This window comes from Diplotaxodon limnothrissa, linkage group LG6, assembly GCF_057381915.1.
Source record: "Diplotaxodon limnothrissa isolate DT_005_m linkage group LG6, D_limnothrissa_male_GT1.1, whole genome shotgun sequence".
In the NCBI taxonomy this organism is placed as follows: domain Eukaryota; kingdom Metazoa; phylum Chordata; class Actinopteri; order Cichliformes; family Cichlidae; genus Diplotaxodon; species Diplotaxodon limnothrissa.
This window is the reverse complement of record NC_140601.1, coordinates 9013406-9030232: the sequence shown is the minus strand read 5'-3', so window position 1 is coordinate 9030232 and position 16827 is coordinate 9013406. Positions and strand designations below refer to the sequence as shown.

The following is a 16827-nucleotide window of genomic DNA, read 5'->3' as shown; positions in this document are numbered from 1 at the left end:
GTAGTACTGTGTATTTAAAATCAGTTAATTGTGCCTAAGTTTGTAAGCAGTTGTTGATTTCTTCCTTTCCAGTGGAACTTGCTCCCAGTTTGGCTTCAGGAGTCAGACACCGTCTACTTTAAAGATTGGAGTTAAAATCTATCTTTTGATTTATTTAATAGGCTTAATCCAGGAACTCTGAACCATTCCTTATTTAAGTTGCTATTGAGGTTTTTCACTTATGTCATGCAAGTGTTGTCCCTTGGACATGATATAACCACCGGTTACTAGGGAAAAATGTGTATTCCATGATTGGTTGGTAGTAATTCCTGGAGGTTGCGAGGTGAAAATGATTGCAAAGAAAGTGCTGTACCAAAAACTCCTGATGAGTGACAGACTGCCAGGATTGCCTGTACTTTTACTCCCTCAGCTGATGGGTGGGAGGCGTGAAGATCTAAGTTGGCAATTAATGTGATGCGATGTAGGAGCTTCAAATTGATATCATAGGTGAAGTTACTAAAAATAATGAATGACTTTGATTTTCACTGACATCAACCTCAAGGTTAGAGGTCATGTTTTCTGAAATTCTTGTCAATGCAATAACTAGTGGACAAGGCAACGTAGAAGATTCAAATTGATACCATAGGTGCAGTTACTAAAAATCTGAGTTTGAAACTCAGTGATCTTGACTTTAAGGTCAAGGTCAGAGTTCAAGTTTTCTGAAAATTTTCTGAATGCAATAACTCAAGAACACGGTGACCAAGGAGTTTGAAATTGACACCATAGGTGTGTGTACTACGAGGGAGGAAGCAAAACTGAGCACACTATACACAAGAAGAGCAACTACCAAAATAAAACAGGAAACATGACACACAGATTAAGATGCGGACTTGACACCGGAACTGGGGAAGAACAGACATGAGAGCATAACTGACTGGACGTGACACGTGGAACACAAGGCACAGTAACAAAACCTAAAGACCAGAAACCACAAAACACTAAAGATGAAAAACACATATAAAAAACACTAAATGAGACGAAATGCAAAAACCAGGAAACACAAACACTGGGTTCCTAGATCCAGGACACCTTGAGCTGAACTGCCATTATACTTAATTAGTTGAAATGAATTAGATCCTTTTTGTTCACTTTTTATATTGTCATGATATTTTTGTGATTTAAATGTTATCTCCTAATACTAATACTGTCTCGGAACGCTTGTATAGAAAAGAATGATAAAATAAAGTGGCCCAAAGGTAAAAAATGACCTAATACCAGCTGGCTTTTATTCATTATCTGCTCACTTGTATTTTTCACAGCAAAATTAAGAGATTTTTAATAGTCAGCGCTTCTTAATTAGTCATAAATTATGACAGTTCATTTTCCCTGGTAGGAAATAGCAAATCAGAATTAGAAGCTTAAAGCTAAACAGGTGTTGTTTGTTCCTAACCATGTCTATGATTAAGAGTACAGCTAATACCACTGTGCAAACACAGAGCTCAGACAATAACTGGGATTCTGTTAGCGGTAAGGAAATGCCTGGGGAGACCAGATCTGAGGCCAAGCATTTGATTGGGCCAGTTTGGCTGCACAGAGTGGGCTGGACGACGGTTCGCACTTACAAGCCCGGAAAGAAAATAATGATCTGATGAGAGGCTTTGGGGTAGGTCATCACCATAGTAACCAGTTCTGAGATGAAATGGAGAGGGGATGTAATCATGGGATGCCCTGATCTCCCTGAGTAAATCTCAATAATGTCATCCAATTTTGGTAAAACATTCGCACAGGTACTCTTTTTCCACCCCTTTTTTGTCAGAGAGCTGATGTAAACAGTGTGTGACGGTTGTAATTCACACTGCCAGGTTTCCAGAAACAAGAGCAAGAGGTATGAAACAGCTGCTTTAGCTGGTGCCTCTGCTGTCAGGAGTCCAACATCTCTTCAGCTGTGAAATGACTACTGTCTGTCTGACACTCTCTGGTGACGAACATAATCACCTCGGTATACAGGAACACACAGCTGATGTCCAAACTGATAATGAGCGAGGCTGTGATATCTGCTGTCAGCGGATGTTGGCTCAGTCGTGCACAGAGGTTGGGACTTGTGGATGGTTGGCTGTCTGTCACATTTTTCTCATATTTACTTGTTCTTCTCATACCTCCAGTAAGGACTGTGAAAAGGATGAACAACACAGGGGTATATCTGGGAACACATGCTCATTTGTGCAGACAATACACTGCACATTTACATCCCTAAGAGGAACATGAGCATGGAAATACCCCTAAAAACTAATGTCTCTGTAGTGAGATGTCCAGAGAGAGTCAGTGAGATACTTCATATCAGTTTTATTTATATAATGGCAAATCACAATAGAACTAGCTTCAGGATGCTGTATATTGTAAGATAAAGACCCTACAATAATACAGAGAGAGCCCCAACAATCAAACGACCCCCTTTGAGGAAGGACTTGCGAACATTGGGAAGGAAAAACTTCCTTTTAATAGTCAAAGGAGCTTGCAAAGAAAAGCATCTGGACTTCTTTCAGTTACTTGAAGACGTTTCACCTCTCATCCGAGAAGCTTCTTCAGTTCTAAGGTCAAATGGTGGAGAGTCCCAGATATAAACCTATTGGGAGTTTCCCCCCACAGAGGCCATCTGATCTCAGGAATTCACATGATAAGGTGGGGCCAGGTTTCACAGTGAGCTCACCCGAAACTCTGGCTGACTGGGACCCACACCCAGTTTCACACCTTGGCTCAGGCGATTAGAGGATCATCAGGGGTCCTTTTGTCCCTCTGTGGGGGGTTACTCCCACTAGGTTTATATCTGGGACTCTCCACCATTTAACCTTAGAACTGAAGAAGCTTCTCGGATGAGAGGTGAAACGTCTTCAAGTAACTGAAAGAAGTCCAGATGCTTTTCTTTGCAAGCTCCTTTGACTACGATGACCTGGATGACTGAGAACCTTCACAGAGACATATTCCTTTTAATAGGAAGAAACCTCCAGACTCAGGGAGGGGCAGCCATCCTCTGACCAGTTGGGGATGAGGGAAGTAATATTTTTGAGTGAGATAAAGCTGCCTCTTTTGTACTTTTAGATATCTAGCATGCATTTTCTTAGTTAAATAAACTGAAAATTTTAAGTTATGCGAGGAGCACACAGCATAACAGGGAATTCAGCAGAAATGACACAATATTTGCTGTCCACTGACAAATCAATCGTTCTGATAGACAGCTTTATCATTCCTGTGCTACGATGTGTAAATGCATGGTATAAGTATATCTTGGTAACACTATATTAGGTACAGATTTATTGGGTTATTATCCAAGACAATATGAGGTGGCAAATATCTACTGATGATCTGATATTTGCTTAGGAGCATGCTAACAGAATTTTATGAACCTCTGCTGGTAAACCAGAGACTCTACAGTAAACCGAAGCTAAACTGAAACAAAGTTTAGCTTAAAACACACTTACAAAGTTCAGTGGAAGGGCATACGTGGTTAATACCTACCAGAGCTACTGTCTTAGCTTCAGACATTTGGGTTAAAAATACCTGTTTCAACTAGAATCAGTGCACATGGACAAAACCTGGTCAAAAATATCCAGTGTTATGCTGGATATATGGATCATGTTTTTTGGCTTGTTAATAGCTTCTTTTGAGCCTGCAGTACGCAGGGACAGAGTCAGTGGAAGCAATACAAAGACCTACAAATACACAGAGTGTGTTAGACAGAGAGTAGTTACTATGCTGCTTCTATTGAGTCATCATAAATACCAGGTCAATTGTAATTGCTAACCAGTATGTCGTTCTCTGGTCTGCCTTCTAAATAGCAACCCTACCTCACACTGAAATAAAATCACACACAGCTTCGCTCTTTTTTTCAGCCTCTATCTTTTCATTTTCCTAATATTGCCAAAACGATCACATTTACTCTCTTCCTCCTCGTGTTTGGTTTATTGTCTTCTCTTTTCATCATTTCAGCTTTACTCCTTTGTCAACTGCTTTTGTATCGTGTGTCTTACATTTTCTTGGTTTCATTAAACACAGACTTTTTCTTGGACGCAGCTAATCAAGTCATAAATTGAGAAGTAGCATCAGCGTTCTATAACAGGCAGAGCAGACGGTCACGCTGAACCAGACAGCAGCCTGCTGCATAACACCAGCGCCAGACCGTATTAGCTTTTCTTTTAAAGTCTGCTTATCTAACGTCTTCTTGTCTGCATTTTCTTCATCTTGTCATGCACCCTGCTGGACGAGCTACCAAATTAGAATTAACTGAGGAAAAAATGTGCTGCTGATGTCAGTTTGCAGGCTAGATCGTGAATAACATGTTTAGCACATGAAAGGTGGTCGAAACATGGCCACAGTTTGGTCTGGTTAGGTCCTTTTTTATTAGTGACAGTAGCTGCTTGTGGACTTTATGTTTGGTACCACTAACAACATGCTGTCCCCACATTACATGTAGGCACTGTCTAGTACTTTGTATCTTTCCTTCATATCACTCAGAGTTATTAAGAGTATTGAGGTCAAACAAATATTAATATATTACTCCCAGAAGAAAGTAATATGTTACACTAGCCATTAGTTTACTTTTGCATTACTCTGTAACATAGACATATAAATAACACTCAGGTTATAAGACCTCACAGAACCCTACTTACTCTGTGTTAGCGTGAAGAGATGTTTGAAGTAAAGTTTGCTGATCATAGCAAGAGGTGCATTTAATGCAAGCTTGAAAGAATCCTTAGTAATGCAATGAATGGCATAATTGAAACTGTAATGTGATAAATGCGACTGTGGTACTCAAAATTGTAATCTGATTACCGTGCTTTTTTAAAGTTCTTGTACTTGTTTTTAAATCTGTAATCTCTTTGTGAACTTTGTGAACCCTGGGTTTGCTTTATAAATAAAACTGGTCACATAGTCCTTGGGCTGGCTGAGATAAATGTTTGGTAAATGGTAAATGGCCTGCATTTGTATAGCGCTTTTCTAGTCCCTAAGGACCCCAAAGCACTACATTCAGTCATTCACCCAGTCACACACACATTCACACACTGGCGATGGCAAGCTACATTGTAGCCCAAAAACTTTTTTCACGTCTATGACGGCGCATTTTGTTTTTTGCTTGTCTGGCTGTCTCGCTAAATCAGGAACTCTTTGAAAGAATTTCTTAAAATTTTGCACTTGGAGTCAAAACAAAACTGATTCGATTTTAATGATCAAAGTCAAGGACACAGTTCCACACAAACGTTCAACGGGATACAATAATACAGTGATGAAACTAGTGCATATTTTTTATGTCTAGACAATGGTGATTTTAGATTCTTCCTTTTAAAAGGTACTTTCAGCTGCTCCCTTCACAAGGGGTAGCCGCAGTAGGTTGCTCCACAGTTTTGATTTGCTAGCTTTTTAAGCCTGATGCCCTTCCTGATGCAACCAGCGGGGGATTTGTACTTCCTCCTGACATCAAACCAGCAATCTCTCGCTTCTTACGTATGTGTAAACTCTCCACTATTCGGTTTCTTCTATTTAAAAAAAAGTATTTGCACTACATTATAAAATCCCATCATACTCCTTGACAAAAATTGATTTTAACACTTTAAAAGTCACGCTTTAGAAGGTGACACAAAATAAACTTGTCAGTCAAAAGATTTTTTTCAGCAAAAAGCACTATAAATCATACTGCTGTGAAATGTTTTTAACAGGTTTGAGTCAGGCTTTGAACACATTGTTAAAATTCTGTTTGCATAGAAGACTTTAAAGCCTCCAATATTTTTGTGTTTCTGTAGTTTGCAAAACACAAAAAGAAAAAATCCAAAAGGGAAATTTCACATTCAGTGTGAGAAACACGCAGATTGCTGGACTGAACAGCGAGTCTGACGGCTTGTTCTCGGGCTGCCTTTGTAGCCAGTACATGATCAATCTTACATCAAGAAAAATGTTCGTCACACGGAAACGGTGCGCCGCGGACAGACAACGGCTGTCAAACAGAGTCAGACCGCAGACTGTCAGCTAGATGTGTCAGGGTTAAAATGTCTCCATCACTACCACCCTGCCTCTGTGTCTGTGTGCGTGCGTCTGCTTGTGGTGTATTTCTTTCAATTTTACTGTTACACACATAATCTTCTCTCTCTATCTCACAGTACAATAATATTGAATGGGTTGCATTGTTGTATTTTGTCATGTTTCTCAGGTCTTTGTCTGAATTTCTACGAACATTATTGCTAAGGATTGTCTTATTGCATTGGAGTCACACTGGGTTAAATATGTACACTTGGGTTTTAAGGGGTATTTATTATTTTCTTCTTTTTTTTTGGGTTGTATGGAAGCCCCAAACGCAATTTCATTGTTCTTGACAATGACAATAAATAAATAAATACTAAATACTAAATACTATCTCTGTCCTTTCATCCACTCATCTCTCCACTTGTGAGCACTCATATAACAAACTTAAAATGCACTATTACACATGAAGCTTTGATCTAGGCTCGTGTGCATCTCTTTGCATGCCACTATACTTGTAAAGAAACAGATGGATGAGAATGGCAAGTTTAGAGATGATTTTGTTTTCTTCTTATCTGATCATTTATTAGATATCTTCATTAAAAAAATACCTCGAAATGGTATGGTATATGGGTGAAATTCTCTTTCACCCATATAATATGACTTCTGTTCTGCCTGGTTTAAATGTGAGACTTTGTTGATGAAATACACTATTCCTGTCTATAATACACACATTTTATGCTGATTTTACTATGACTGGATGTTTAAAACTGCATGTCTTTGACTCTGACAAGCAGATTTTTTCACCATTCAATTCATAAATATTTAAGACTGATTTCAGATTGTCTTTCATCTGTATCTTTTCTTCAGTTTTTTCCTTTTCCCTCTTTTTTTGACCCATTTCAAAGTGTATTTATCATTTTTAACATTACGTTGTACAAGGAAATGTTTTGTTTTTAGGATACTGTTGTAATCATCGTCTCCTTCCTGGACTCTTCCAGCAGTAGCGGAGTCAGTCTCCCTCGGCCTTACTACATGGCTGATGAGGATGACGAGCGTCCTTTTATCTGCTCCCTTCCTGTTGACAATGGCATCATGTCTTGCTCCGATGTGCCGGCCCGCCGAGAAGGAGGCAAGACATGCTGCCTGGACAAAGATGACATCCTGTATCGCCAGTCTATCGGTCTGAGCCCCGAGCCCCTGGCCAACGGCAGCGTCAGTGTAGCAGGGCTCTGTGTGAACTGGAACCAGTACTACACCAGGTGTCATACTGGGTACAGCAACCCCCACAAAGGAGCCATCAACTTTGACAACATTGCCTTTGCCTGGATTGTCATCTTTCAGGTGGGTTTTTTTGTTTTTAACCTGAGGCTGTACAAGTAAATCGAGTAATTAAAACACTGTTTAACTGTGTGATGATTCATCCTCTGTCATTTTTATAATTCATGATATCTGATGCTGTTAAATAATACAAGGGAGACATATCCAGGTGGCAGTGTGTTGGAGTGATTAGCAATGTTGCCTCACCAAAATCAAGGTACTGGGTTTAAATTAGGCTGGGTGGGGGTTTATATATGGACTTCGCATGTCAGTGAAGGTTCTCCAGCTTCTCCCACAGGTTCAAAAATGTGTGGGTTTAGGTATTAAGGTAACTGATGATTGGCCTCCTGCCATCCTGCCTCCAACCGTGTCACAGCTGGGATGGACCCCTGCAACCATGATTTGGCTAAGCAGAGGAGGATGCAATGATCACAATGCATATAAATATAAATGGATATGAATGAAAATAATGGAAATATTTATATACTGTTCAAAAACAACAGCAGCAAAAATAACCAAGAAAACATTCAGAGTATTACATCAACACACTGAAGTGTACTGATGGCTGTGAAACAGCTGATACCAGTTACCTCCCTGCCATTGCTTTCTTGGTTACATCTATATCTGAGCAGGAGTAATGAATTAAATTTAATCTACCTTACTTTTTAGAAATAAAAACTTGGGAAAATGTCTGTATGCTTTTTCTTTTTCTTTCCCAGCTAAGTACAAAGACTGGAAACAGAGAAGCTTGCATATCTCTGTCCAAACATAACAACACCTAATCAGCACTTGAATCAACATGTTTAAACTATATTAAAATAGATTAATATCAAGTTGTAAAAACACATTGTCTCCATTTTACAGAGAGTTATGGGTTGGGTTGTAGTGGTAGTGGACACTTCACTCTGCCTATCAAGGAGGCTCCTGACTACTTCCAGCAAGGATCCGTCCACAGAATAACCCTGTTTAACATTTACAAATCATCATGTTTGCATTTAGAGCATACTGTCTATACGTTTGTGAGCATTTGTGATGGATCATGGCACCCCAACCGGTCGCAGCAGGTGGCCGCCTGGTCCTGCTGGAGGTTTCTTCCTGTTAAAAGGGAGTTTTTCCTTTCACTGTTGCCAACGTGCTTGCTGAAAGGGGGTCATGTGATTATTGGGGTTTTCTCTGTTTTCTTTGTATTATTGTAAGGTCTTTTTATACAATATAAAGCACCTTGAGGCAACTGTTGTTGTAATTTGGTGCTATATAAATAAAGCTGAACTGATACCTTCAGATAGAGACAAGCCAGATGCTTCTTCTGGTTTCCAGTTTCCATTCAGTAATAAAAAACTAAATAACAGATACTGTCAAATGTCTTTCTGTTTGTAGGTGATCACTCTGGAGGGCTGGGTGGAGATCATGTACTACGTGATGGATGCTCATTCATTCTATAACTTCATCTACTTCATCCTGCTTATAATTGTAAGTAAGACATGGCTTTGCTCGTATTTACAACAACAGAGTAAATGTGGACACGTTAGAGTCAGTGCTCAGGTGCTTCAGCATTTGCTTTAAGGAAACTTGCTTAAAATGTACTTATTGAGGTTAATTGCTGATGTATTTGATTTTTGTGAGCATGATATATGACTGTGTTGAGATACCTTCCTTCTTTTTATACGACACACACACACACACACACACACACACACAGAGCTGTCAGTGACACAGTTGAAAGCTGAGCTGAAGAATCCATAATTTTTTCTGATAAAGTACTTTTTAATCTCAATCCTTTTGTTTCCCTCATTGTATGTGTGCCGCAATATATTCATGCTTTTTGTGTGTGAGCATTGGTGCATGTTGGTGCAATATATTTCTTTTTAGCCTGTCTCGCGTGTGTGTGTGTGTGTGTGTGTGTGTGTGTGTGTGTGTGTGTGTGTGTATTTGAAAGTGTTATAATGCAGCACGACTGCCAGTCCCGACTACTTCCCCAACCCAGGGGCTGTCTTGTCTTTTTATTATACTTTTAATTGCCTGCCTTCAGATTCAGACAGGAGCTTTTCCTCTTTTCCAGTTTCCTCTTCGAGCCAGTGCGCCTTTCATTCTATACCTCTTAATTTATTTTAAGATTACTTTCTACATCCTTCTATCGCCTTAAATCTGCCAATCTCTTCAAGCTGCACCCTGTGTTTCTTACCTTGTCCTGTCATAGATCAGTCCATGACTCAGTTTATTCTACCACTACCCCTCTCTACTTCATCCATCTTTCCTCACTCATTCCCTCTTTTCTTTAACCTGCTTGCAACTACCCTTTCTTTTTCTGTTTTTTAAATCTCTACCACCTCCTGGCTTCCTTCTAATACTCACCTGCTGCTTTCATTTGCTCTCCTCTTTCTCACTGATGTGTATACTGGGCAATATTCATGTATCGGTCACTCTGCTCGTTCTCATTTATGTAGAAACACACAGCCGAAAATTGCCTAACTACATCCAATTTGTGATGTAATGGTTGCCTTTTCAAAATAATATATATATATATATATATAACTGATGAAGAGTGGAAGGAGGATGAAAGGAAGGAAGGAAATAACCAAAGGCTGGAGTGAGGGTTAGTAGATGATGAAATGTGAGAGAAGGGGCGGTGGGTGGATGAGGGCTGGGAGTTGTTAGACAGATGGAGTTGAGGTGTGGAAAGTGAGGAGAAGGACTGCGAGCAAGCTTAAGAGAGAAAGTGATGAAGGGGGGAGGAAGTGAAGGAAGGATGGGAAGAGGGTGGATGGATCGGTGACAGGGAGAGCAGGACTAGATGGACTAGAATGTCAGCATGAAATCAGAGAGAGGATTGGAGGACGGGCGAGAGGAAGCAACCACATGTTGGTGTCTCTCTTTGATCTTAGGTGAAATCCAGATAATTAGAGTGAGTCCCTCAGGGCTCACGTATTGAGGGAGATCACAGTACAAGGTTTAACAGTGTGTCATATGACATGTCTGTCTGTCCCTCACCAGTGGAAATTAACATGACAAACTGCACAGCCCAGCTCAGAAATAGGAAGTTTAGTAAAAACACTACATAGAATATATAGAAAAAAATACTGCAGGGAACTCTTAAGCAACATAAGCAAATGTCATTCATACATGATCTAAATGAGGATGCAAATCTCCATTAATTAAAGTTTCTCAAGATGAACGTGTTGTAATTCATTATGTTGTTGACTAAGCATCTCTGCTTGATTTTGCTCCCTGGAGTTGTTGCATATGTCTTCTCTAGGGATGGGTATCGTTTAGGTTTTATCCGATACCAGTACTTTTGAAACGGTGCTTAAACGATGCTCGAACTGGTGCTTAAAGAATGAAGAACACAAAATTGGTCCAAAAACCTCTCATGTTCAGCTGTTTTTTTGTAAAAAGATAACAATGTTAGCTTTTTGGCATCACTCTTGGCTGGAAGCAGCGCTTAAACAATGGAAAAAAAACACAAACTTTGTCCAAAAACCTCTCATGTTTAGCTGTTTTCCACTTTTCCTTTGGTCATTTTAGCCTTTTTGGCCAGGGTGAAGGTAGTACCTGCCATCAAACAAGAAGACAGCCGCATGTAACTACAACGGTGTTTGCTAGTTCACCTTACATGCATTAATTTAATAACGTGGTTAGCCTACTCAACGTAAATTACACACGGACAACATTAACCTCCTAGGACCTGGCGTCCACATATGTGGACATCACATTTTGGGTTATTTAGACCAAAATACTAAATTTTGCGCTACAAGGGCCTGATATCCACTTACGAGGACATTATACTGCTCAGAATTTTAAACAAATATCCTCATATGTGGCTCTTATTTTTCATAAAAACAAAAATAAGGTAAAAAAATAAGCTGTGGTAATTCTTTGTTTTTACATTCATCAGGCCCCAATATGCCCAAATATCAAAGAGAAATTAAAAATGCATGCCGTGGAAGATTTTGGGTCTTAGGAGGTTAAGGTACTCACCCAGAGAAGAATGGCTGCTGCTGCCATCATCATCCGTCATCATTTCTGCAACACTGGCAGGGCTAGGGGCCAGGACTCTCCTCTTCGGGTTTTTGGTGGATGTTGCTAACTCCGGGTCCGATAACAGGCAACCCACCCGCAGTAGATGTGCACGGTGTGAGGTCTCGCAGCAAGCTATTAAATACGGCGCATTTCTCGGCTTTTAACAAAATGCTATGCGTCGCCAGGTGTTTCATCAGATTCGAGGTGTTACCTCCTTTGCACAGTATCACCTTAAAGCACTTGTTGCAGGCTGCTGAGTTTGCATCTTTTGCTGTGAAGTACAGCCAGACTTTGACCGCTTCACCATGGGCATTTTTAATCTGTAGCTCTGCTCTAAAAGAACGTACGTACCTGGGCCCGCCTACTACGCTTGCAGAGGTAAAATGATTGGCTAGAATCCAAAGTGTATGACATCTCAGGAAAAAAAAAAAGCACCAAAATAAAGCACCGAAATGTGCGCTGCTTTTCGGTCTAGTTACTACCGTTTATGTCAGAACCGGTGCCATTACCGGTACCCATCCCTAGTCTTCCCCCCATAGAGAAAAGATTTAACTGCCAGCCTCTTGTTGGCTTTGTTTCGGCATGTTTCAAGGCTTGTTTCACAAACAGGCTTAGTGGAGGAAAGTGATTTACTATTTACATGTTAAAAGTTCTGCTCACATCACAGGCGTGTCCTCATCTCCCTGGGAAACAGATGAGGAGACTTTTCATCATTCTTTCTTTAATGCTGCATGACACCATGTGCTGAGAGATGGAATACAGCAAGCAACAGCAATCAAGACCGAGAAAGACAGAGGTGCCAGCAAACGAGAGAGATATAAGTTCAGGTTGCGTTTAGATGCTTTGATGATTTCACTCACGTAACATGCATGCAGATTAAGTGTGCAAAATTGAATTGAACTGAGAGCGCAAGAGAGTGAGTACAAGAGAGTGCTAGAAGGAAGCTAGATGAAAACAGCCGTGAGAGAGAGATACAGAGACCGAGTGACAGATGGAGAGACAGATGAAAAAAGTGAGATAAAGATGGAGAGAGTTAGAGAGATGCTTTGCAGTGATTACCATCATGTAGAGCAGTTTAGACAAGAGGACTCAGTGGAATTAAAGGCTTTGCATGGAAGATAGTTTGGCCCTGTGGAATTAAGCTTTGACATCTACAAATCCCATCCTCAACCTGTTTTGTTGCAAAACTGTAAAGCGTAGTAATCCTCCTGATTTGACACTTTTTAATCTCACCTTCTGTGTTCGCTTATACCTGGTATTAACATCGAGCTCGTTTGCATATATGGACATGTGCCACAACACAACAAGAGAGGATGTCCTGTCCTGTTACTGTATATTTTTAAGGAAAGTCCACAGAGTCATCAGCAAAATGTAGTTAAAATATTGTGTTTTTAGGAGGAATCCACCGAAATCTGGGCTAAAAACATAGTTTGTAATGCCCACATATGCACATTGTGAGTTTAAAACAAATCATTTAATACACCTCATCTGTGTACCCCTTCTTCTAACAGATACTTTCAGTGTCTGCAATAATCTGCTTCAGTCCATGCGTGTCCTGGCGATCCCTTTCGCATAAAAGAAAGCAAGAGACTGGTTGTTATATGTCATAACGTATGCTCAAAAACAATAACTCCAGAGTTCAGCACTACATTTCTGAATCACAATTGGACCTGAAGGCCTTGCAGAAGTTGCTTTATTACACATCACAGCTTTTTTATCGTCGTGTTTGTTTTTCTGAAATCATTTGTGTGTGTTTATTGCCTGGGCACTGGAACTATCATTATGAGGTTCACAGAGATGTTGATGCAGAAAACCCCTCAAAGGGCCTCAAAAAACCTTGATACAAACAAATAATAAAAAGATTAATTTGTTTCAATATGAGCAGTTTAATAATCTGTCAAATATGACGCAATGTTCTGCCATGGGCATGTATGGCAGCCATACATGCCCATGGCAAAACATTAATAAACACAAGTGACCAGTTAGCAGATTCTACAATTCTGCAGTGTGCAGGGTGCACTCTGTGCTCAGATTCATCCAAATGCTGCAAGCCTGATCTGATGAAGCTTTACAGTAAAAATGCATAATGAGCCAAAGAAAACAGCCTCAGCTAATGTGGACTTCACCATTTTTGTTGGTGGTCATTTGATTGCGTTCATTTTGGGGATATCACTAAAAAGGAGTCTTTTTAGCACTGGCTTGATCTCGGTTAACGCTGTGTCTTTAGCAACAGTACTACACATCTGAATATCGTTACTATTTAATCATTAGATTTGTCTGTCTGCACGTTGGTACTCAGTGTTCAGTGTGTGCTGGAACAAATGCAAACTGCACCATTGGAAAACTGCACTGTACCGAAAGTCCATTTTGCCGTGGCTACCATTTGGAGTGAAAAAAGCACAAAACCAAATAGTAAATGTGATGCACTCCCAAAGGTTTACAAGCCTTTCACATGGTCTTGTTTTTTTGTAGAAAAAGGCCCCGAGGAAATGGTCAGAAAAAGGCCCCCAACCGGACATGACCGGGGTAGCGGTCATGTCCGGTTGGGGACCTTTTTCTGACCATTTCCTCGTGGCTGCGTGCAGCGGGGCTAGGGGAGGGTCTGTGGTGATGGACGTGGGTTACTGACCTGGTAGCCTGTCTGCCCCTGGGTGGGTCCGGGATGGGCGTGAGGGTCTGGGGGCGCTCCATCTCTGGGCCGGGGCCCTGGCTGGGCCTCGGGGCCTTGGGTCCTGGTTTGTGTGTTGCCGGGGTTGTGGGCGGGTGGGTGCATGGGAGCCCATCCCTGGCGCAGGGTGCCGCCGGTGTGTCGAGTCGCCTGTGGGGCTCTTCAACCGGTGGGGGAGATTGTTACACCTTGCAGGAGCTTTCTTCCCCTCAGGAACTCTCTGCAGGAGAGGTGGAGGAAGATCTCAGCCTGGGCGTCTATTGTCTCATGTAGTCTGGAAGACGAGTGGATGGTGGGGTGGGTGCAGTTTTCTCTGTGGTGGGGTTGGGTGGACTGTCCCGGGCTCTGTGGGGCCGGGGGGCGCTGCTGCGCTGGGCCCCGGTCTGGATGGGCCTGGGCCCCCCTTTCCCTGGCGGGTCGCGGAGTGTGGGAGTGCCTACTGGGGTCAGCGGGGGAGCTGGCCCCAGGGAGGGGTCACCTGCCCCTCCCTTCCTTCCCTCCCCATCTCCAGCTGCCTCCCTCCTCCTGCTCCACCACAACCACCCACACATGCAGGGCCTTGGAGTAGGGGTATGTCACCAGGATGCAGAGGAGGCTACCCCCCCCTCTGTCCCCTTCTGGCTGCCTCTGCCTCAATTTTATCCCACAACTTAGACATTCACATTACTCACACCCTCATTACACATACATATAGGATCTTGGGGGTGGGCACGATACACGGAGTCCAAGTTACCATCAGGGTGTACGCCTCACCCCTGGCGTCGTTGCCCACCTCTCAATTTTAAATACATGTAGACATTGAGGGCTAGCAGGAGGGACTATGCGCTTACCTGCTGCTCTCTGGCAGGTAGCTCCATGCCCTCCTGGGTTTTAATTGCACCTTAGAACACACATGCATCAACACTACAATGAGCGGGTGGAGGGAGGCTTGGAGTCTTCTCTCACCCCCATTCTCTGCGGCCTACTGGAGCGGGGGGGCTAGGAGGAGTGGGCCGTCCGACTGCGGTCTGGGGCCTCCCTGCTGCTGCGGAGTCGGGGCGGTCTGCCTCTCCCCACCGCAGGGAAAAGGGTAACACCACCTGGGTCTGGGTGCAGTTCCCCCCTCCAGGGGCAAGGGTACCTAGACCCGGTTAGTAGAGTACGCTTGGGGAGTGTGATCGTCCCTTTATGTCTGTCTCCACGTCGGTTGAGTGTGAAGTACATATGAGAGCATGAGGGTGGGAATGGATGTTTGTGTCTGTGTGTGCCTGTATGTCTGTGTCTATATGTCAGGTTGGGTATCAGACGCCACCTCTCTGGGGACATCTCGGGCCCTCCAAGGTTTGGAGGCCTATCTCCACCCACCACCACTTCCCCTGCCGGTGGCGGACTCCCTCAGGTATCGGTGCGTTGGTGGTTCTTTGTATCTGGGGGTGGGCGTCCGGGTACACACCGGCTCACTCCTTGGCGGCCGCTTATTGGGGCTTGCTCGGGCCACTTTGGAGGTGGGGTGCCCCCGGCCTCTCGGCCTGGGGCTCGGTCACTCAGGCACAGCTGGCTGCCGGCGGAGCTCACGGGCGCGTCACTGCAACTCCCCCTGGCTTCTGCTCCGCGGCTGCTGAATGAGCTCTCATCTGGGACTCTCCTTAGCTCTTACTGGGACAGTGGCGCGGCTGCCCCTCTGTGGGTCTTCCTTGGTCTCTTGTGTTCTGGGGGCCTCTGGATGTCTGGAGTTTTGATCTCCTCCATACCTGCTTGATACCATAGAGGACAGGGCTGTGGCTCCCCACACTCTCTAGCAGATCATTACATGGAGAAACCTTTGGAATGCAAGCATGCTGATCCACACAGGTATGCACACAGGTGTACACATGGGTATTCACAGATGCGGACTACAGCTTTCTTGGCTGCTGCCTCAAAGCACACTGTGCGCTGTCTATCTTGCGTGCTGCACAATATCGTTTACTATTTAGTAACTATTGATATCTATGACTAGCTAGTTTATTGTGATGGTGCTTTTTTTTTTTTTATTATTATGTTGCTCTTTGTTGTTTGCTGTCTCCCCTGTTTTTTTTGTTTTTCTTTCTCTCCATACAGGTGACCCAGGAGTTTTTTTTTTTTTGTTTGTTTTTTTTGTTTTTTTTCTCTTCCCCCCCTTCTCACCGTCTCTTCTCCCCTTTGGTTTTCTTTCTTCCTCTCCCCCTCTTTCTTTCATTCTTTCCCCCTGTCCTATTAAAAAAAAAAAAAAAAAAAAAAAAAAAAGGATGACAAAGGATGAACTGAAGCTCCGCCATCACGTGATGTCACATGCTGCTGTTTCTGATGTCACTTCCAAAAAAAAAAAACATAGATTTTTGCAGCTTTCTTGTTTAGAAGGCAACGTAATTATTTCATTCACTATTCTTCAAACACTAGTTGCCTCTCACACCTCTGCTGCAAACTAAAAGTGCACACACCGAGACACACAGACTAATCTAATTGTATTTCAGCCATTCCAGCAGAGTGTGAGCATAAATATTTGATGGGATCAGCGAGGGTGCTGTGCGGGTGCTGGGACCCACTGCCTCCCTTTTAGTACGTGAGTCCAGTGAACTGGCATGAACCAGTCTGACCACAAATCTCTGCTTTGAATCAATGAAAAGGCAGTCTCTACACTAAAACGGACACACACGTACATTCTGCTTTCTCCGTAGTCTTTGTCGCAGTGGTTTAGTGAGGTTATGGGGCTTACAATCACTATTGATCACAGCCTGCAGAGCACTAGGCTTAATTTCCTCCTGTTTTCTTTCCACATCAGCTTAGCGTTTCTTGGTGACCTTGACCTATTTTGTCATCTCTTTTTTTCCCTTTTTTTCTTT

At 42.6% G+C, this 16827-nt stretch overlaps 1 protein-coding gene across 2 annotated transcripts in view; it reads left to right on the top strand.

Annotated features, from left to right (window-relative positions):
* Nucleotides 1–16827, top strand: part of LOC146630072 (voltage-dependent T-type calcium channel subunit alpha-1I-like) — a 222776-nt gene that overhangs the window by 91222 nt on the left and 114727 nt on the right. For both annotated transcript variants that reach the window (XM_085356770.1, XM_085356771.1), the window contains 2 exons: nt 6987–7329; nt 8683–8775. In XM_085356770.1, coding sequence (XP_085212896.1) covers nt 6987–7329; nt 8683–8775 — 436 coding nt within the window. The remainder of the gene's footprint in view (nt 1–6986; nt 7330–8682; nt 8776–16827) is intronic.